This window comes from Caenorhabditis elegans, chromosome III (genome assembly GCF_000002985.6).
Source record: "Caenorhabditis elegans chromosome III".
Taxonomy (NCBI): Eukaryota; Metazoa; Nematoda; class Chromadorea; order Rhabditida; family Rhabditidae; genus Caenorhabditis; species Caenorhabditis elegans.
The window spans coordinates 12,818,317-12,839,902 of record NC_003281.10 but is presented as its reverse complement, the minus strand read 5'-3'; the positions used below and the strand labels follow the sequence as shown (position 1 = coordinate 12,839,902).

General features: G+C 34.1%; 4 protein-coding genes and 1 non-coding gene across 5 annotated transcripts; 3 read left to right on the top strand and 2 right to left on the bottom strand.

Moving 5' to 3' along the window:
• The first annotated feature begins 939 nt into the window (after positions 1-939).
• Y37D8A.4 (SH2 domain-containing protein) lies at positions 940-2,714 on the top strand. The gene is made up of 3 exons (NM_067269.5): positions 940-1,026; positions 1,540-2,028; positions 2,350-2,714. Exons 1-3 carry the CDS (start codon positions 950-952, stop codon positions 2,465-2,467), a joined length of 684 nt encoding a protein of 227 aa, NP_499670.1. The 5' UTR covers positions 940-949; the 3' UTR covers positions 2,468-2,714.
• Positions 2,629-10,535, bottom strand: Y37D8A.3 (Abnormal cell migration protein 18-like fibronectin type I domain-containing protein). The gene is made up of 7 exons (NM_067268.10): positions 10,371-10,535; positions 9,651-9,776; positions 9,078-9,287; positions 8,165-8,284; positions 7,042-7,146; positions 5,494-5,596; positions 2,629-2,866 (listed from the first exon to the last, which is right to left on the bottom strand). Exons 1-7 carry the CDS (start codon positions 10,531-10,533, stop codon positions 2,773-2,775), a joined length of 921 nt encoding a protein of 306 aa, NP_499669.1. The 5' UTR covers positions 10,534-10,535; the 3' UTR covers positions 2,629-2,772.
• Positions 10,536-14,251: 3,716 nt separating this feature from the next.
• On the bottom strand, positions 14,252-19,762 carry Y37D8A.2 (Putative phospholipase B-like 1). The gene is made up of 9 exons (NM_067267.8): positions 19,577-19,762; positions 18,693-18,817; positions 18,563-18,642; positions 17,861-18,128; positions 17,363-17,471; positions 17,182-17,317; positions 16,282-16,585; positions 14,718-15,251; positions 14,252-14,381 (listed from the first exon to the last, which is right to left on the bottom strand). Exons 1-9 carry the CDS (start codon positions 19,643-19,645, stop codon positions 14,291-14,293), a joined length of 1,716 nt encoding a protein of 571 aa, NP_499668.1. The 5' UTR covers positions 19,646-19,762; the 3' UTR covers positions 14,252-14,290.
• On the top strand, positions 18,139-18,289 carry Y37D8A.28. Its single transcript, NR_052814.1, has one exon. It is a non-coding gene; the product is annotated as an Unclassified non-coding RNA Y37D8A.28 (non-coding RNA).
• Positions 19,650-21,245, top strand: Y37D8A.25 (PH domain-containing protein). Its single transcript, NM_001027662.3, has 3 exons — positions 19,650-19,757; positions 20,709-20,890; positions 21,023-21,245. The coding sequence occupies exons 1-3, from the start codon at positions 19,671-19,673 to the stop codon at positions 21,177-21,179; spliced, it is 426 nt and encodes a 141-aa protein (NP_001022833.1). The 5' UTR covers positions 19,650-19,670; the 3' UTR covers positions 21,180-21,245.
• The last annotated feature ends 341 nt before the right edge of the window (positions 21,246-21,586 follow it).

Here is a 21,586-nt window from a genome sequence, read left to right as displayed (position 1 = left end):
TTTAGTCATCTGCCAAGTTTTTAGTAAATTGCCAAATTTTTAGCAGATTTCCATATTTTTGATCAATTTTAAAAAAGTTACCATCTTTTTGGTAAATTGGCAAATTTGTAGTAAATTGCCAAATTTTTAGTAAATTGCTAACTTTTTGGTAAACTGCCAAAGTTTCAGTAAATTGCCAAATTTTTGATAAATTGGCAAATTTTTGGTCAAATGCCAAATTTTTTTTGTTAGCTGCCAACATTTTAGTCAACTGCCAAATTTTTGGTAAATTGCCAAGTTTTTAAAAACTAGGCAGAAACATCTCTAAGTCAGGTAAATTTTTTTAGAGTAAGATTGTTGGAGAGTACCATTAAATTTAATGTTGTTCAACTTTGACAGCTCATATCTCAGTTATAGTTTGTTCTATATAAAAACTGTTCACTGACAAAATGTTTCTTAGTTCATTTTCTATCACTTTGTAGTTGAATATTTTTTGATCCTATTCAAATTAAGCAAGATATAACCTTTCATAATAAGGTCTATTTTTCTGATCTCTGAAAAAATGCGCTTTGGAAATTCCAAACCTACGTAGATCAAACGGGCAAATTTCCGAAAAAAAACAATGAAAACCATACTTTTCCCATGTTCATGGCATGACCCTCATTATCAAAGCATCATAGTGCGATCACTTCCCCCCCCCCCCCCCCCCCCTTCTCCCATCTCTGCCCAATTGTTCCTCTGTTTCTCTGCGTCTCTACCCTTTCAATTCCCATTTCTTCCCACACACGTGTCTCTTGGACTCCGCCCTCGGTTTCCCACCCATATCGCGATCTTTTTTTTTTATGTAGTCGGTCAGTCAGTTTTGTAATCATATATATAAAGAGTTGCATTCTTTTTGGCTTTTGAACCTTGTTTATTTACCTTTTACCTTTCACCTTACATTTCTAAACAGTTTCACTTTTTCAGAATAATGACTCTTCTACTACCACGTCGCCGATTTTCGGCACTTCTTGACCACATCAAGAACTGGACAAGCTCCATTAGAGCGTGAGTTTTTTTTTTTGATTTATAGGTGGTTTAAAGCCTAAGTTTAAGCCTGATCCTAACCCTAAATAGCGTCAGTGGGGGAGCGTTAGCTCACTGACGCCAAGCCTAAGTCTAAGCCTAAGCCTATGCCTATGCCTATGCTTATGCCTATGCCTAGGCCTAAACCTAAGCCCTAGCCTAAGCCTAAGCCGAACCGTAAGCCTAAGTCAAATTTCGAAAACCACAAATGTGACGGAAAAAGAAGTATCCAACTTCAAAACCCGCGATTTTGAATTCCCTCAAAAACGAGATCTGCGACCAATCAGCAATTTGCACCGCCCACCTTTGAACCAATCAGATGAAGTGGGCGGGGCTCAAAGGCGCTGATTGGTCACAGAGTTCTCATTTTGGAGGGAATTCAAATTTAAAAAACGTCTTTTTTCCGAATTTGAAACTATTTTCGATTTTTTTTGAAGTAAAATTTAAAATTTCAAACTATGAACTTTTTTTTAATTTTAAATTGAACATTTTCAGTGACAAACAATACCGAAGCTTTTCCACCGGAGACCTCGTCAGCCCATCTCAGCCATCTGCCTTTGAGCCAGACTTCATGGAAATGGAATTCGGTGCCACTCCAACCACAAGCTCGCTTCCATCTCACTTTGATGACAATGATCTTGTCCCAGTCGAGTTCAAAAAGTCTGGAGTTAAGCTCATTCCACAAGGCACACGAAAAGCCGAAAAAGCGAAGAAATTCGGCAGCTTCGAAGAGCTCTCAAAAGTGAAGCTCGAGGACATTCACCGAGCACAAAGCTGGTTTTTCGTCGACGTCGATCCGAAGTCAGCTGAGCGGATTTTAATGTCGAACGGATTTTCGGATTCCTCGTTTCTCATCAGCTTTTTCCGTCAAAAATATGTGCTGTCGATTTGGAGAAAGACGAAAGTCGAGCACTTGGTGATTAGGAATTATCAGAAGAAGAACGGAACGATGGCTTTTCAGCTGGACATTGACAGAAGTTTTAAGTGAGTTTCTGCAAAGTTTGATAAGAGAGGGAGAAGAAATGGGGGAAAACAAATAGATCATAGAAACAAGAAACAACTTGTAGTGTTTTTTGAAATGTTTTTTCTCGAAGGCCACTAAATTCATGTGATTCTCTGTTTACATGCTTATCTTGAGATCGAAAGTCACATATATAGTAACCAAAAGATATAGTAAGTATGTAAGTAGTAAGTATATATATATACATACCTATAGTACCTATATATTCATATAGTACTTACTTGCCTACATACCTACTTATAGTACCTATATATTTATATAACCTTAACTTTAACATTTTCCAGAAACCTCGTCGAATTGACCGAATACTACACCAAGAACAAGAGCTACGTCCTCTGCACCAAACTATCCAAAGGAGTTTCTCGCCCACGCAGAAATCCAGACACCAGAACTCGAGCATAGAAGCTTCAACGTCTTCTACACTGACCTTTTATCTGTATTTACTTCTTGCTACTGTAGCCCACATTCCTACAGTAATCTTTCCCCAAATTTTTGTGTGTGTGTGTTCGTTGCACGGGTTATACCACATTTACCAAATCTCATTTGAATCCAATTCAATTGTTGTTCACAATAGTATTTATTCGTGTAGAAAATACAGAAAATACAAACTTATTCTCAAAGAAAATTAATAAACCAGTTCAATGTCTTTAAATGTACACGTTATATTTTTTTGGAAAAAGAGGGAAAAGGGGATTTCAAAAAAAAAATTAAGCTCTCATTCTCATTTCCTGGTGTCTTCTGAATCTTCTGTGCATCGATTGGGAAACGCATTCTGACAATGAAGATTGCTCACAAGCGAATCTGAAAAATTTGGGCTTTTGGTTACACAGAACTTCGTAAATTTACACAGAACGTCGTAAATCTACATAGAACGCCGTAAATCTACATTGAGATCCGTAAATCCACACAGAGCTCCGTAAATCTACATTGAGCTCCGTTAATCTACATTGAGCTCTGTAAATCTATAAGGAGTTTAGTAAATGAACATAGATCTCCGTAAATCTACATTGAGCTTTGTAAATCCACACAGAGCTCCGTAAATCTACATTGAGCTCCGTAAATTTACACAAGGTGCAGTAAATGTACATAGTGTTTCGTAAATCTACACAGGACTTTGTAAACTAACATATAACTTTGTAAATCTACATGGAACATTGCAAATTTACATAGAACTTCTTACATTGTCAATCTACGTAGTTCTACTTAAATCTACATGGAGCTCCGTAAATCTACATACAACTTCGTAAATCTACATAGAAAACATTTTTTAATGATCAAAGCCCAATTGCCCATGTGAACTTTTTTAAATCAAAAATAGACGTTCGTAACACGTCAATTTTGAATTTTTTTTTGATCAAAGTGATTTTTTCCAATAGTGATCATCAAAATCATGATGAATCAAGGATGGTTACTGGTTTGCAAACGGCAAAAAAAAAATCTGGTCGTTCAAATTTTATGACTTTGTGGTTTCTGAACGGGAACGTGACTAGACTTTTGAGAGAGATGGAAGGAGAGAGAGAAGTTTCTGGAAGTTGATCACTGATCCCTTACCGTGTAACCTTTTGAAAATGAGCAAGAAATGGTAGGAATTTTTTTGATTATCCAAAAAAAACTGTGTAAGACCACAGAGGGCTTCGTAAATCTACATCAAATTTTGTAAATCTACGTAGGCTTCCGTAAATTCACATAGAACGTTGTAGATTTACATAGAACTTTGTAAATTTATATAGACCTTTGTAAATCTACATAGAACTTTGAAAATCTACATAGACTTTTGTAAATCCACATAGAACTTTGTAAATTTACATAGAATTTCGTAAATCTACAAAGGCTTCCGTAAATTCACATAGAACGTTGTAGATTTACATAGAACTTTGTAAATCTATATAGACCTTTGTAAATCTACATAGAACTTTGAAAATCTACATAGACTTTTGTAAATCCACATAGAACTTTGTAAATTTACATAGAATTTCGTAAATCTACAAAGGCTTCCGTAAATTCACATAGAACGTTGTAGATTTACATAGAACTTTGTAAATCTATATAGACCTTTGTAAATCTACATAGAACTTACGAAAGCTACCTTGTGATGAAAATCTAGTATTTGATAAATTTTTGCAATTTCACAGTTTTTTAAAAATATTTTCATTAAAATATAAAGGTTCTAAAAAACCCAGACTGTTCCGAAATTAATAAACGGGCACTTTAATTCACCAAAAAAGTTCACCAGAAAATTGGAAAAAAAAATCTGAGAAAATAACAAGTCTACAGCTACGAAAAGCGCACAAAAAAGAAAAAGTTCACTCTGAAAATATAGAAAAACAACCGGCTTCTAGTCTGCTCTATTGGGACAAAATAGGAACATTCTTAGAAAAAACTAAAAAACAAGATCTTTGAAGTATTGGATATTGGAAAAGAGGGAGCTTTTGTAGATTTAATTTTTTCAGTTATTTTTGAATTGAAAATATTCGTCTTACTATCAAGTTAGTTTTTTGTAAGTTAGAGTATTGTCGAACTACAAATTTTGAAAATTCTAGAAGTTCTAGGGGATTGCTTGTTGAAATTAAAACTAGAACATTTTTGAAAATTTTTAAAATTTTCAGGGCTTTTGAGTTGCTCTTAAAGTAGATTTTAGCAAACTTTGGAAGGTTTTAAAAATTCAAAAAAATAGGAAACAATTTTCAGAGTACTTTCAAACAGATCCAAGTTCCAAAAAGCATAAAAAAATCTGTTTGGAAACTTGTAAAAAACCATTTAAAATAGAAAAAGGACTAACGAAAAAATTCTCTAACGAAAAAATTAACCATTTTAGAGGAGTTTCAAAATTGTGAATTTTTATAAAAAATTGCCCAATTTTGTCATTTTTTACTAATTTTTGAAGGGGTTTACCTAGATTTTTCGAATTCAGCATATATGAATTACCCATTTTCATCAAATTTTTCACACGATAAGGTTTTAAAGTATCCAATCCCGAATTCCTAAAAATTTGGCGGGAAATTTAAATTTTCTGAAAAAAAAATTTGGCAGGGAATTAAAATTTTCTGAAAAAAAAATCTGGTAGGAATTAACATTTTTAGGGTGGAATTTCGGCGGAAATTTTAAATTTTCTGATTAAACAATTTGGCAAAAATTCAATCTTTCGGAGGAAACTTTTACCGGGAGATTCGAATTTCCCGTTAATTTACGGACAATGACCTGACTTATTAAACTCCTTAAAGACCTTGAATAGCTTTTTAAAATACTATTACCGTACCTACTATTACCGTAATACACCACTCTCCCAAATTAAATACATAGAACTCCGTAATTGCACATAGAGCTCCGTAAGCCTACACAAGGTGCAGTAAATCTGCATTGAGCTCACCGCTACACTACTACCGTAATGTATCACTCTCTGTATCACTCAATCTTCTCAGAAAACTCACTTGTGATAGAATACCGTAGTGTTGACTTGATAGCATCTGTGAGCCATTCCATTCATCAAAAGATCCCGTCCCAATTCAATAAAGAGTCCATCGTCCAGGCAACCTATAATTTTTTTTTGAAATTTTCCGTCTATGCTGTAGCCTCAATAATCATTCTCGTGACCCCTCAGAATTTTCCAAAGAAATTCTGAAATTATCGCGCTGGAAAAAACTCGTGCCCACTAGAAATTTCAGCGATAGCAAGGGTGTACTCACGCGGTCACTAGGTTATCTGATCAGAGCAAAATTTTTGTGCTACGAATTTTGAAAATTCTAGAAAGGGGGTTGAAATGATAACCAAATTTTCAAATTTTTAAAAAATTTAGAAGATTTTGAAGATTAAAAAAAAATTTAAAAATTTTCAGAGCTCGTAGAGTAGCTCCAAAATTGGATTTGAGCAAATTTGTGAACATTATGAGTATTAAAAAATTTTCAAATTTTCAGAACTCTTAGAGTTGCTCCATAAGTGGGTTTTGCTTGATTTTTAAAGGTGAAACAAATGTTTAATTTAATTTTTCAGGGGTCGTAGAGATGCTTCAAAAGTGGATTTTAACTAACTTTCAAAATTTTAAATACTGAAAAAATTTTTTAAAAATTTTTCAGGGCTTGTAGAGTTGCTCAAAAGTTGGTTTTAGCAGGCTTTTGAAGGTTTTTAAGAATTTAAAATTTTTTAAAATTTTTTTCTGGGCTCGTACAGTTGCTCCAAAAGCGGATAATATCCGAATTTCGAAGATTTTAAGAATTAAAAAATATACAAATTCTTAAAAAAAGGATTTTAGAAGATTTTGGAAAGTTTCAAAGATAAATAATAGGAAAACATTTTCAGATTTTTTTCTTAAAAAAATTCCAGAAAGCTTCAAAATTCCGTAGAGCTCCGTAAACCGGCAGAGTATTCAAAAAATAATATTTTCAAAATCTATTTAACCTGAATTTAGACAAGAAACAAGTTTCTCGTAAATCTACACCGCAATTCAAAAAACGACCAAAAGTCACATTTCATCTTGAAACTTGAATTATTTCCTTTCTCACACGAAATCATTTCATTGTCACAATTTGTACTTTTCGTTGACACTAAAATATGGGTGTGATAAGAGATAATTCCCTCGTCCAGTGACAACCAGGAACTGAAAGTTTTGGAATTCAGGTGGGGGGAGTACTGTAGCCTACCGTACTACAAACTGGGCAAATTGCCGGTTTGCCGATTTGCCGGAAATTTTGATTTTCGTCAATATGCCGATTTGCCGGATATCAATTTGCCGAACGTTTTTAGAGGAATTTTTTATACGACGGAAACACTTAAAACTGTGCCTTATTGAAATTTATGGGCAATTTGCCCGTTTGCCGATTTGCCGGAAGTAATTAACTCCGACAATTTGTAGCTTTGCCGAATTGCCGGAAATAATCAACTCCGGCAATTAGCAGGTTTCCCGATTTGCCGGAAATTATCAATTTCGGCAGTTTGCCGATTTGCCGGAAAAATATTTCTAATAAACATAATAAAAAGCTCACCCAAAACCAATAGGGTTCCGTCGTTCTTGCATTGATATCTGACATGTTGATGTGTCCACATTTGACCAGTACTGTATTGTTGTCCTTCGTGCATGCATCCGAGCACTGGAAATTGGAGCTTAAGCCAATTCATATGTTGCAAAAATGAGCACGTTTCATTGTTGCAAAAACTTTCAAAAATATATTTTTCACTGTATTTCAACATTTTCGAAATTCAAACCAACTTTAATTTATTTAAAAAACTATTTTGAAAAATCTAAAAATTTTGTTACAGTGAATATCTAGACAGAAGTTTCGGCGGGAAATTCAAATTTTCTGAGAAAAATATCATAAGAAAATTCAATACATCTGATGAAAATTTTGGCGGGAATTTCGAATTTTCTGAGAAAAGAAACATGGCGGGGAATTCAAATTTTTTGGTAAAAAAATGTATGCGGAATATCAAAAATTTCAGTGTTAAATTATGGCGGGAAATGCGAATTTCCTGACAATGAGAAAAAGTTTTGCGAAAAATTATAATTTTTGAGAATATTTCTTTTGCGGGAAATTAAAATTTTCAAAAAACATTTGGCGGTAAATTCAAATTTCTAAGATAAATTTTAGCGCGAAATTCAAATTTTCTGATAATAATTTTTGTGAAAATTCGAAGAGAATAATTGGCAAAAATTCAAACTTTCTGAGGAAACATTTGGCGGGAAACTCAAATTTTCTTAATAAAATTTTGGCGGGAGGTCAAATTTCTGGGATTAATTTTAGCAGGAAATTCAAATTTCCTTTCTGGGAGAATCTAGAAAATTTTTTCCAATTTTATTTCTAATCCTTGCAGTAGTTTTAACATATTACAACTTCTACAGAAGAGCACAAAGTTCAAAATCATTTCTGCAACATTTTATAGTCAGAAACTACAATTTTCTTGTCGATTTTCAGCAAATGTTGCGATTCTCCGATGAATTTTCAAACAGCAAATTAGCACACCTGACCATAAAATCGGCGATAAAGTATTGGAAATTTCGCATAAAAAATTGATAAGAGTTTTGTGAAATCAGCATATCAATGATAAGTGCCTCGCTCTTGGGGGTCTTGTAACGACTTTTTATAATTTGAAGGGAATCATGAAACTCACTTTTCACAACATATCTAACTTTTCCTGGACCGATGATTTCACATTCATGACGTTTTCCATTTTCGATTCTTGATTCTCCGGACATCAGAAGATCGCTGAAGCTATTTTGCATGTAACATCCTGGAAAGAAATTTTTTCAGGAAATTTCAGCAAATTTGAAACAGTAAGAAATGAGAAATTTCAGTAAAAGTTGAATTAAAAAACTTAGATTTTCTTTTTAATTTGGGAATTTAATTTGGAAGTATCTAGAGCAAACACCAAAATTTTTCTGAAAAAATTTTTAAAAAATTTCAAGAAAATTAAAAAAAAACAAATATTGAAAAAAGTTCGAGAGGGTCTATGAGCAATTCCAGAATTATTTTTTAAACTTCCAAAAATTCATGAAAATTTGAGAATATTCAAAAAGTAATTTCAACATATAAAAAACTTAATTTTAAAAAATAAAACATCTAAAAATCTTAAGAAAATTTCAGAATGATTTTTATAAATTTAAAGGAAATATGTTCATTTTTCGAAAATTCCAGGGAAATTCGAAAAAAAAATCAGGTGATTTTACGTAAATTTGAGAATATTCTAAAAGCAATTACAAAATTATTTTGAGAAAACAAAATAAAATCTGGAACTCCCAAAAAATTCCACAGGTCCAGAAAATTAGAAAAAGCTTCAGAAATTCTTTTTTTTTAAATTTTATAAATTACCAGAAATTTCAAAAATTGTTCAGAAAAATTTAGGAAAAATTCAATAGTGCACTACTTTAATAATTCAATTTTAAAAATCTAGAAAAATGAAACAAATAATCTCTAGAAATTTTGATATTTGAAAAAATTCTAAGAAATTTCAAAATAATTTATTTTTAAAATTGATAAACTTCCAGTTCTGAAAAATAGATCAAAAATCAAAAAAAATCGCATACCTTCAACATAAATCCCTTGTTCACGACACGTCAATTTGAATGATCCATTACGGAACGAGTCTCCAACATTATAATGCATTCCATTTTCATAGCACATACTTTCTTGTTTATATGTTACATTGTCACCTTGAATACTGCAAAAGTGTTTCATTCCACTTCGGACAAAGGTTCGACCAAGTTGAATTACTGAACCATCATCCGCGAGGCAAGCTGCAAAATTGCCGGTTTTTTGGTTTTTATTGAAAAATGTTAGTTTCCAACTATTCGGAAAACTGAGAAATCGAAAATTTTCATTTTTTGGCTTTCTCATTTTCAAATTTTCACGTGGTGTCAGATTGTCTCATTTCGGCTTGATCTACGTAGATCTACAAAAAATGCAAGAGGAAAAATGTGAAACGCAGACATTTCATCTGATTTCGCATGGATTTTTTGTAGATCAAACTGTTTTGGGACAGTCTGACACTACGCCGGTTTTCCGATTTTTTGGTTTCGCAAAAAAAAAAAGAAAATTAGTTAACTAAAAATTGGTAATTTTGATAGAAAAAAATGTGGTCTAAAAAATAATCAACTTACCAACAACTTCCGCCGTCCCATTTTTGCATGTGTAATGGAAATTATTCTTGGTGAATGTAGATCCATGTGGGTGAGTTCCTGCATTTGATGTCACACATGGTAGTGGTGGAATATGACCATTTGTAACTGGAATTTTAATTTTAATTTTAGGAAGTAAAATCTAGTAAAACCGACTTTCAATAAAATTTGATGATACAATATATGTATATATATAAATATTTTCTCTATCTGAAAATAATTTTTATTTGGCTTGGAACAACCGAAAAAGTGTTCAAAAATGACCCGAAAGTTGAAAATTGCCGGTGAAAATTGCCGAAAAATTGACAGCAATTTTCACCGGCATTTTTCAATTTTGGTGCGAATTTTAAACACTTTCTCGGTTGTTTCAATCCAAATAAAAAATATTTCCAGATAGAGAAAATATTTTTCTATACATATTTTATCATTAAATTTTAATGAAAAATGGCGGGGAACATGCCAGCAACGTCCTACTGCTATTAGTATTTCTCTTGATTGCTTTACTTCGAAAGGTTATACCTTACTTCGTTTTTAACATATCGATAAATAATAAACTTTATGTTATAGAAAAATAATTAACAAATATTTTGTTAGTTGACAAATTTTTAATAGAACCAACGGCAACTGAGATACAAGCTGTCAAAGTTGAACAATAGCTGGAGATACTAACTTGGAATTCTTTCTCCGACTCCGACCCCTTACCTGGAATAACGACTCGATTAACATCATCCATTCCCATTCCGTGTGCTGTCAGAATAATCTTATCTCCTTCTGACCGATTTGACGACTCAAAAACCGACGTTCGGAATTCACTGGACACCATCTGGCACACGAGGGAAAGTGAAAGAATGAGGAATCGTGTCATTTCTGCAAAAATGTTATGGATATAGAAATGATGAATACGTTCAGAAGATTTAACGAGGTAATGAGGAATATCAGAGTAAAAGTTTTGGGTCAATGTGTTGAAAGTGAATGAAGGTGGCATTTATCAAGCAGCCGACATAATGTGGTTTTAAAATTTTTTGAAGTTTGAAGGTTCAACAATACTTTAAAAAAAATAGCTATATGCAAACGGCAAACAATTTTTCCGGCAAATCGGCAATTTTCCGTAATTGAAATTTCCGGTAAATCGGCAAATTGCAGATTTGACGAATTTGCCGGAAAAAGGCAATTGTCGAAAAGTTTCGGCCAAAATTGGAATTTTCGGCAAATCGGCAATCGGGCCTAATTAAAAACTTTCGCCAAATCGGTAAACCGGCAAATTACAGATTTGTCGAATTTGCAGGAAAAAGGGCAAACGTTTAAATTTCCGGCAAAAATTGTAAATTCTGGCAATTTGGCAAATCGGCGAGTTGGCGTAATCGAAATTTCCGGCAAATTGCAGATTTGCCGAATTTGCCAAAAAAGGCAACTGTCGATAAATTTCGGCTAAAATTTGAATTTTCGGCAACTCGGCAAATTGCCAGATTGCCGGAATAGTAAGCTTCCGGCAAATCGGCAAACAATGTAAATTGCAGATTTACCGAATTTTCCGGAAAAAAACGGCAAAAATTGAAATTTCCGGCAAATCGACAATATGCCGGAATTGAAAGCTTCCGACATACCGGCAAACCGGAAAATTGCCGGAATTAAAATTTCCGGCAACAATTTGCCGCTTTGCCGAATTTTTGGACTAAAAAACGGAAAATTTCTTCCAAATTTCTCAACTTTTTATGACAACCTAGTAAATACATTTCCGAAAATGCTACAATTTTTTTTTCCTAAAAATATGGAAATCTTAACGTCTATACAATTGAGAATTCGTGAAACTTGCCTCGCAATAAGTAAACATTGCAACATTTACGAATTCTTCAACTTTTCTATTTAAACGAAATCCCAAAAAAAGAGAGATGATAAAATGGTGATCAACTGTGAAAAAGACAATTAGTTCACGGTCAATTCTACCAGAAAGGGATAAAAAGTTGCCGGCCACGACCTGATTTTCTGATTTCAAGTGATTGGAAACTAGAATTTAGATAAAGTGATAAGGATGTTTTGTTAAGAATTGAAAAAACCCAGAAAAAACCTAGGAAAAATTGGAATTTTCAAAATTCCAATTTTTTTGACACAGATTCTCAAAAATTATTAAGTACCGAAACTCGTGACATTGCTTTTCAGACTTTAAATTTTCCAAAAATAACGAATTTTGTAAAGAGGCATTCTGAAAATTCCCCAGAAAAAAGTGATGGTGGGTCAAAGTTATTGGAAAAAAATGGCCTAATTTTTAGCTAAAATTTGAATAATTTTTTTTTAGTTTTGCAAGGTCTCTGAAATTGGAAAAATTTAGAATTCAGACTCAAAATTGCCTGAAAAAAACGATATTCATAATGGAAAGTTTTGAAAACTTCTCAAAAAAAAGTTATGACGGCTCAAAAAATGGCCTAAAGTTAGTTAAAATTTGAAATTTAGCCAAGCGGCTGGAAACTAAATTTTTTGAAATCACCGTCTAATTATGAGTATACCAGTTAATTATCTTGTATTCTCAATTTAATTAAAATCACCAGATTTGGTAAAATTTGGTAAATTCTGCGGCATTGACAAGTCGGTCAAATTTCAAACTTTAAATAATTTTAGGCCATTTTTTGAGCCGCCATAACTTTTTTTTGAGAGCTTTTCAAAAAGTTTCATTATGAAATTCAGTGTTTTCAGACAATTTTGAGTCTAATAAAGCAATAGGTTTTTAAGCCCATTGAAGTCTACAGGATTACTGTAGTAATCAAAAATGAGAAAAAGCCTAACGGATCTGGCAGGAATAAATAAAACAAGAAGCTTCAGCAGAAAAGGAATGGCGAAGACAAGAACTTCATCTTCTCATCTTCTTTTTTGGTGTCTCAATCTAATAAAATCTCGGCCATAAATGGCGCCGTTCCCGAGGCACTTGATGGATTGAAGGGAGAAGAGTAGTAAATAAGACGAGAATGTTGAAAAGGGCGTAAAACCGACTGATGGACAGGGGGAGACATGGGTACTTGAGGCCGTCTGTCAAAAAGAGAAGAGGTTTTCATCAAAAAGTAGGACACCACCACCACCGTCATTTCTTGGCTACCAGACAATTTTCAATTTCTCTTTTCAACACACAATATAATACCTGGACACTATTCACACTTTGAAGAATTTACAAAAAAAAAATGTGGTAAATTTGGGAAATTTACAAAAAAGGTTTACGGTAGTACAGTAGCGTAAGATACACAGGAAAAATCAGCTAGCAGTCAGAAAAATTGCCGTGCAATTTCTTGGCGTAAAACATTTTTTTTGCGTAAGAAATAGTTTCAGCGGAATTTTTGAAACTATTTTTTAAGTTTAAGTTGAAAAAAATTCCAATAAACTATTGCAATAAAGGATTTAAAAAACCAATTTTAGGTGCAACATACAAAAAAAAAGAATTTTTTCCAAAACTACAGTAGCCCTACACTACCACAATTTTTATAAAACTACAGTAACCTTACAACAAGCTTAATGTATTTTAATTTTAACGAAACTACAATAGCCCTACAGTATCCCTACTGCATCACTACAGTACCTTATATTTTGCTACTACAATTTAATTTTTAGTTAAATGCAAAAAAAAAATAGTTTTTTCCAAACCTACAGTAAGCCTACAGTAATCTTACAGTACCACTGCTGTACTTTAATTTTTCTAAAATAGTAGTACCCCTACAGTAGCACTACAATATCTTAATTTTTACAAAACTACAGTAACCCTGCAGTACCGCTGCTACAATTTAATTTTTAGTTAAATGCAAAAAAAATAGTTTTTTCCAAAACTACAGTAAGCCTACAGTAATCTTACAGTACCACTGCTGTACTTTAATTTTTCTAAAATAATAGTACCCCTACAGTAGCACTACAATATCTTAATTTTTACAAAACTACAGTAACCCTGCAGTACCGCTACTACAATTTAATTTTTAGTTAAATGCAACAAAAAAAATAGTTTTTTCCAAAACTACAGTAACCCTACAGTACCACAACAGTAGCCCGAAACACGTGACCAAATGCTTAAAACTCAATTTTTCCGAAACTACAGTAATCCTAGAAGTACACTACGAAATCACTACAGTACCTCGTCAGTACCACCAATCAATATTTTTTTAAATGCTCGAAACCTAATTTTTTCCAAAACTACAGTACCCAAACAGTGACCCTACAGTACTAGTACAGTATCCCAACATTATTTCCTACTAGCCTTTCCAAATGCTCTAAACTCAATTTTTAAAGTAACCCTACACTATCCCTAAAGTATCACTACAGTACCTTAATTTTTTTCCGAAACTACAGTAACCCTACAGTACCACTACAGTACCTTAATTTTCCCAAAACTACAGTACCCGTGCAGTAATCTTACAGTAACCCTACATTAGCCCAATAGTACCACTACGGTACCTTGATATTTCCAAAACTACAGTATCCCATCAGTATCTCTACAGTACCACTACAAAACCCTAATTTTTTCAAAACTATAGTAACCCTACAGTATCACTACAGTACCTTAAATTTCACAGATCTACAGTAACCCTACAGAAGCCGAAAAACTACACTTTATAGAAAATAAATGATTGCTTTATTAATTTAAAGAGAAAAGTTTATAGTGAAGACAATTCCTTGTGAAGTTTTTGGTAAAGATGGTAATGGCGGTGAGCATCTTTTCTCCATTTGTAGGTCACTGGGGCAAAGCTGAAAATACATATTGTGTTATTACGGGACCAAAAAATTCTGAAAATGCGTATCGCACAACATATTTGACGCGCAAAATATAACTATATATCTCGTAGCGAACACTACAGTAATCCTTTAAATGTCGATTTACGGGCTCGATTTTCAAAATGAATTTTTTTGTGATCGAGCCCGTAAATCGACACCAGCGCTACAGTAGTCATTGAGAGAATTACTGCCGTTTTGGTGTCAGAACGTCCCATGTCGGTTTGATCTTTTGATCTCCGAGAATTGCGGGACCGCATTTTTTGTAGATCAAGGGACATCCTGACACCACGTGAGTGTTTTGCTCCTTACTTCCATCTATCCGGTTGCCCAAAATGTGGCACTTTTTCTCTCAATGGACTGGTCTTCCAATCGAAAATTGGCACATCTTTAGTAACACCTCCAGGTGGTCCCGATACAGCAGTAAATTGCAGACTATTGATAAGTTTTGAGTTGGTGACCTTCACATCAATAGCTCCATGATCCCGGAAACCAAGCGACTTGAATGGGTACGTTCCATTGAGAGGATTCAAGTCAGAACGGCATGCAATCGCGTTTTCAGCGGAATATGGTGGATTACAGTCACACTTGGAAAGTGGATCCTTTGTATAGTTATTTGATCTCATAAGCGCAATCATTGAGCTCATATCAGTGACTGTATTGTGATCTCGTTTGAAGATAAGAGCACGTGGTGTCTTATCATAACTGTACCAGTCACCAAACTTTTCCACCATTTTGTCAGTGTCAGAGAATCGAATAATTTGTTTGTAGTATGGTTGATTGTAGCCTGGCCAATAGGTTTCACGGAATAAGTGGGCTGTTTTGTCGGAATGGACTATGTGGCCTCTGGAAATTTTGGATTTTTCAGGAAGTTTGGACCAAGGGTTGGCGGCAAACGATTTTTTTCCGGCAAATCGGCAAACTGCCGGATTTAAAATTTTCGGAAAATCGGCAAATCGGCAAGTTGCCGGAATTGAAATTCCCGGCAAATTGGCAAACCGGCAAACTGCCGGAATTGAAATTCCCGGCAAATTTTTCAATTTCTTTTTAATTCAAAATTTCAAAATTACAAATTGAAGGCAAATGGGAAAATGATTAAAAATCATAATAAAACTTTCAAAAAATTTGTTGAGAAAATTGTTTATTTTCAGTCAATAGGAGAATTTTTTTTTGTTTTTGGAAATTGTCGATTAAAAAAAAATAATTTTTTATTGATTGAAACAGGGGTGGGCGGCAAACGATGTTTTCCGGCAAATTGGCAAACCGGCAAAATGCCGATCTGCCGAAAAATTTCAGCAAATAAAGGTTTTGCACGTTTTTTTTAATGTCAGAATTTTATTTTAATCGGCAAATTTGTACGCATCTTATGAAAATTATATGAAAAAATCTAAAGAAAACGGGAAAAAATTTCAAAAAGGCACAGTTTTTAGTGTTTCCGTTTTATAAAAATCCCTCTAAAAACTTCCCGCAAATTAATGTTCGGCAAACGTTTTCAGTTTTGGCAAATTGCCGGTTTGCCGGAAATTTTGATTTTAGGCAAATTGCCGATTTGCCGGAAATTTTGATTTTTGGCAAATTGCCGATTTGCCGGAAATTTTCATTTTTGGCAAATTGCCGATTTGCCGGAAATTTTCATTTTTGGCAAATTGCCGATTTGCTAATTTGCCGACTTGCCGAAATTGTAGACAGAAAAATTTGCACTCCTAGGTACAACCATTTCAGACTAGGCAGGCGCAGGCACAGAAAGCTGCTGTGGCATTTTTTTTAAATTTAGATCCCCACGAATTCGTGAATAAGATTTTTTGCGGCCTACAGGTAAAGCCTAGTCTCTGTAGGCACACAGGTAGGCATGCCTACAAATAACTATAAAACTCACGGCATTTGCTCAACAACATGAATAATTCCAGTCTCTGGCTGAACTTCTTTTCCTCTATGGAACTGTTTATAGTCAACAACCACCCATTCATTATTATAAGTTCCACTATTATGTCTCCCGAATGCTTCAGCCCATTGTAGCCCAGATGAAGCCGTTCGGTGAGCAATTTCAGCACGAATCCAAGTGAGAACAGTATTTGGAGTGATAAGGTCGAGCGATTTTTCATTGTAATTTCCAATTGTTGTTTCAAGGATTGCAAGTTTGGCAGAGGTCAGAACAAAATCATCAGTAGATGTGATGGAAGCTGGAAATTTGAACTTTTTGAGGGATTTTGCTTCTAAAAATTGAAATAATCCTAAGCCTCCGATTAGGCCTAAGCCTAAGCCTAAGCCTAAGTCTAAGCCTAACGCTTTGATCGGCCAACGGGAACCCTTTGAAAAATTAAAAAAAAAACGCTGTAAACACAAGCCTAAAAGCTGACGCTCGCCACTGACGCCAAGCCTAAGCCTAAGCTTCAGCCTAAGCCTAAGCCTAAACTTGAGCCTAAGCCTAGGCCTATGCCTTAGCCTAAGCCTAAGCCTAAGCCTATGCCTAAGCCTAAGCCTAAGCCTAAATCCAATCAAAAACCTAACCATAAGCCTAAGCCTATGCCTTAGCCTAAGCCTAAGCCTAAGCCTAAGCCTAAATCCAAGCCAAAGCCTAAGCCTAAGTCAAGTTCAGAAAACCCCAAAAATAACGGAGAAAAATAAATATCCAACTTATAAAACCACCAATTTTGAATTACCTTCAAAACGAAAATCGCGACCAATCAGCGATTCGCTCCGCCCACTCTTCAACCAATCAGAGCAGAGCAACTCGCTCCGTTTTCTTTTGCCACTTTTTTTCAGAAAAATGATCTACCTGGATAACTGGAAAACGAGTAAATCTGTCCTGGATCTCCAGTTTTGAATGAGTATTTCTTGTTAATTCGAAGCATTGTACCGTATGAAGACCACGTGACATGAGAGAAGAGAATATCCTCGTTTTTCGGGAGAAGCTGAAAAAAATTACTTTATAAAACTAAAACCTAGAGAAATTAAACCTTAACAAGCGCTGAGCAATGTCCTGGGCCTGAGAAGACTTTCTTCGGATTTTCTGGTTTTTTAAATTTCATAGCGAGATCCTCGAGGTCGCCGGCGATTTGAATCATGCTGAAAAACAGTCAGACGTTGAAAAATGAACCACCCACAGAGCGGCTTTTACTACGTGGCCTAGAAAAATCAAAAACTCGGCCAATGATTTATCTGGGATTTTTGACGTGGGATGTTTCTGAAACTTGACGAGAATGTTCTCGAAAGGGGGTTCTATAGTTCCACCGTGGCGATTTTTGCGAAAATGTTCCGTATCCATGTTATGAAGGTGGCCGAGTTTTCTTATTTTACGGCCACGTAGTAAAAACCGCTCTGCGCACCGAAGGCGTAATCTAGACATGGTGAATCGATAAAGCTTTTTTTTGAAATGACAGTAATCTTTAAAGGTGCACAGATTTTTGCATTTGAAAAAAAAATTGTCGTGTCGAGACCTGGAAAAAAGAGCTTACAAAATCGGATGCACAGCAATCTGCTTGAAATCAATCTCTGCTCCCAGCTGGTTTTCATATCCATGAATCAAACCAAAAAGCTGATTAACAGTCAAATTCACTTGTTGCCAGTACTCATCTTCCGGATTTTCCCTGATCTCCTGCTCCATCCACTTCAAATTGTCAACCATGAACTCACCGAGCTCATCGCAAAAATGCTTCGCTCCGTCACAGTAGCCGTTGACGGTGTTGATGATGTGAAGATCGATGAGGTGACGGGTGGCGCGACCTTAATAATTGCTTAAATAATTTTTTGAAATTTCCGTTATTGCAATTGCGCTCTAATGAGATTTTGGCTAGCTTACCAATAGTTAATAAACCCTGCCATCATAAAAAAATGTTTATTTTATTTCTCTAATATAATTCTCTTTACGTAAATTTTAAATTTTCCGTCGAGTTTAAACTAGTCTTATTGTTAAGCTTAAATAAACCTATTAAAGAGATTTCAGTGCAAACGACACTCCAGTATCCCGCATGCGCGCCATGTTTCTCGTAAATCTACACATCATTTTTTTATTTATTTCATTTATTTTTGCTTAATTTTATGGATTTTAAAGCGTATTTTAACTTATTTTGTTCGGTTTTTTGCCAGAATATGTAAAAAATTAAGCTAAATTCATTTTAAAAAAAGCTAAAAATTGTAAAATTTGAAAAAAAACTTACCCTCAGCAAATCCTGCAGCATATCCTTGCAAATAATGTGGAATTTTCGGGCTGATCACATCGACTTCGAGGAAAGCCCATCTGAATTGCACGAAATTACAACAATTTTTTGGTTTTAAGCCCAATTTTACCCAGTTTGGTTCACTTCATCATGGAAATAAGCGGTGGCAAGACGTTTTGCACACAGCTCTTCGTCAGTTTTTCGGCCTTCTTTGAAATAATGAAGGTCGCCTTCAGGCTTCTGGCAAACTGTGTACTGAAATATTGATTTTTTTTTTAAATTTTTAAAGGTGGAGTAACACAATGACCGAATATCATGATAAAAAATTTTTAAAATTTTTCTAGATTTTATATGATTTTTTGAAAATTGAAAAAAATCTCAGTTTTTGCCTAATTCCTATTCAAATTACCGCCAATTGGATTTGTTCGATGGAGCGCGCTTGCACGATTTTAAATTTAATTATTTTATTTTATTTTTTGTTACTTATTTTCCACCGATTTTCAATGTTTTCGGTGTATTTTTGCTTGGATTTTGAAGAAAAAGGCAAAATAAATGCAAAATTTCGATTAAAAAGCACGCTTACAGGCGTAAAAATGAAAAAGTAACGCTTTTAAACGATTTCACACCTGAATTAATTAATTTCACTGATTTACGCCTGTAAGCGTGCTTTTTAATCGAAAATTTGCATTTATTTTGACTTTTTCTTCAAAATTCAAGCAAAAATACACACCGAAAACATTAAAAATCGGTGGAAAATAAGTAACAAAAAATAAAATAAATAAATTTAAAATCGTGCAAGCGCGCTCCATCGAACAAATCCAATTGGCGGTAATTCGAATAGGAATTAGGTGAAAACTGGTTTTTTTTTAATTTTCAAAAAATCATATAAAATTTAGAAAATTTTTTTGAATTTTTTTATCATGATATTCGGTTATTGTGACCCCATAGGCGTGTTTTAAAGCAATTTCCCCCCACTGGCGCTACTCCACCTAAAAAAATTTCTTTAATTCTTACCGTTCTCTCCTGTCTCGCCTCACAACCAATCGCCACCGCAGCAGCCAAAAATATAAAAATCCAATTCATTCTCCAGCAGCACCACACACACGATATGCTCGCCAACGCAAATTCACTATTCCGGCTGGGTTCGGATCCGACGTTTGAGAGAAGATTTTCGGGACCTTTGCAGTTGCAGCAGGTACTGAAGCAGTTGTTCGGGAGACGGGGCATGGCACCACAGACATGTCAGGTGCTCCGTGACCCTTTGACCTCGTGAAAAAGATAAATATTTTCGCGTTTTCGTGGAGATCAAACCAATTGTTAGGTGCTTTAGAGTTTGATCGTCTTGTATTATTACAGGAACCCAAAATTCCGAAAATGCGCACTGCACAACATATTTGACGCGCAAAATATTTTTTACTGTATCTAGATATTTTGCGCGTCAAATATGTTGCGTGGTACGCATTTTCAGAATTTAGTCGTTCCGTAATAAAAGTGGAATTGCAAAAAAGTTCCAAAAAATAAAAAAATGAAATTTTTTATCATATTTCAGCTTAAAATCCGCCAGGGCCATTATCATTGGAGCGCGCCATGTCGCGTCGATTTACGAGAGATTTTGTTTGCAAATTTCAGTTTTTCAACAAGTTTTCTATATTTTTCGCGTTTTTTTAAGTGAAAATGTGAAATAATTTTATGATTTTTAAAATTTGAAAAAAAAAATTTTTCAACAAAAAAATCAAAGAAACTTGCAAATTTTAGTTTCTTTGATTTTTTTTTTTTGAAATATAATTTATTTCGTGTAAAGTGAACGAAACTTACTGATTTTTCAATTTTTAAAATAATAAAATACCCAAATTTACACGAAAAAACACATTTTAATTTAAAAAAACCGAAGAAAATGAAGAAAACTGGTTTAAAAAACCGAATTTGGCTGCAAAAAAACCCCTCGTAAATCGACATGGCATGGCGCGCTCCAATGAGAATTTTTCTGGCGCGAGTTTGAAAATTGTTTCGCGCTTTCAAGCTGAAATATAAGATTTTTGAAATTTTTTGAATTTTTTTAAAACAAAATATGGGAAATTTGGAGTAATTTGAAAATTTAAAAAATCAAAAAAATGATTTTTTTATTAAAAAAAAAAGTTTTTTTCAGGATTTCCAATGGCGTGCCGGCTGGGGTGTTCTCAAGGCCAATATGCTTTTCGTGTACAATAAAACCGAAGAGGAGACGTCGGCTCCTCCATTTTTACTACTAATTATTGAAGACTGTTTTATCGAATTATGTGATGAGAATAAGATTGGCAAGGATTTCACTTTTGAAATCAAATTCAAATCGTGCGTTTTTTCCGGGTCTCAACACGAAAAATTAATACTAAATTCCAAAAAAAAACTGAATTTTTATCGGTTTTATCGAAAATCGATGAAAAATCGATTGAAAATTCCTAAAATTATCCGATTTTTTTCCAGAACTGCTCGAAGCTTCATCTTCGCCGCCGACTCGTTCAAATCGCTGGGACGTTGGGTTTCGCTGCTCACAATCTCCCCGATCGACTATATACAGCTCTCGAAACAAAGTTTTCATGAGCAAATCGAGCAAACTCAGAAGAAAGCGATGAGGGATTGATTTTTATACATTTTGCACATTTTCACTGTGATATTTTGACTTATTGATTATAAATCATACATTTTTAACGTTTTTTGCTTTGTTTTGCAGCTGGAATTTCCCTGAATTTATCGTTTTTTTCGCAAAAAATCGCGAAATTTCATTAAAAATTTCCAAACGATGCTCCGATATTCCGATGTCGCGCCTTGTTTACCGTAAACTTACACGAGATTATTATTTATTTTTCCGTTCCTGGAGAGAATTTCATCAGAAAAAACGTTTAAAAAGCAGAAAATCTTTGATTTTTTCCAATTTTTCTTAAATATCTGATTATAGGAAACTTGTAAGCTGATATTAATCATATTAATTCCAAGTTTTCATATATTTTAACACGAATTTCCGAATAAAAGTGTATTTTCGGGTTTTAC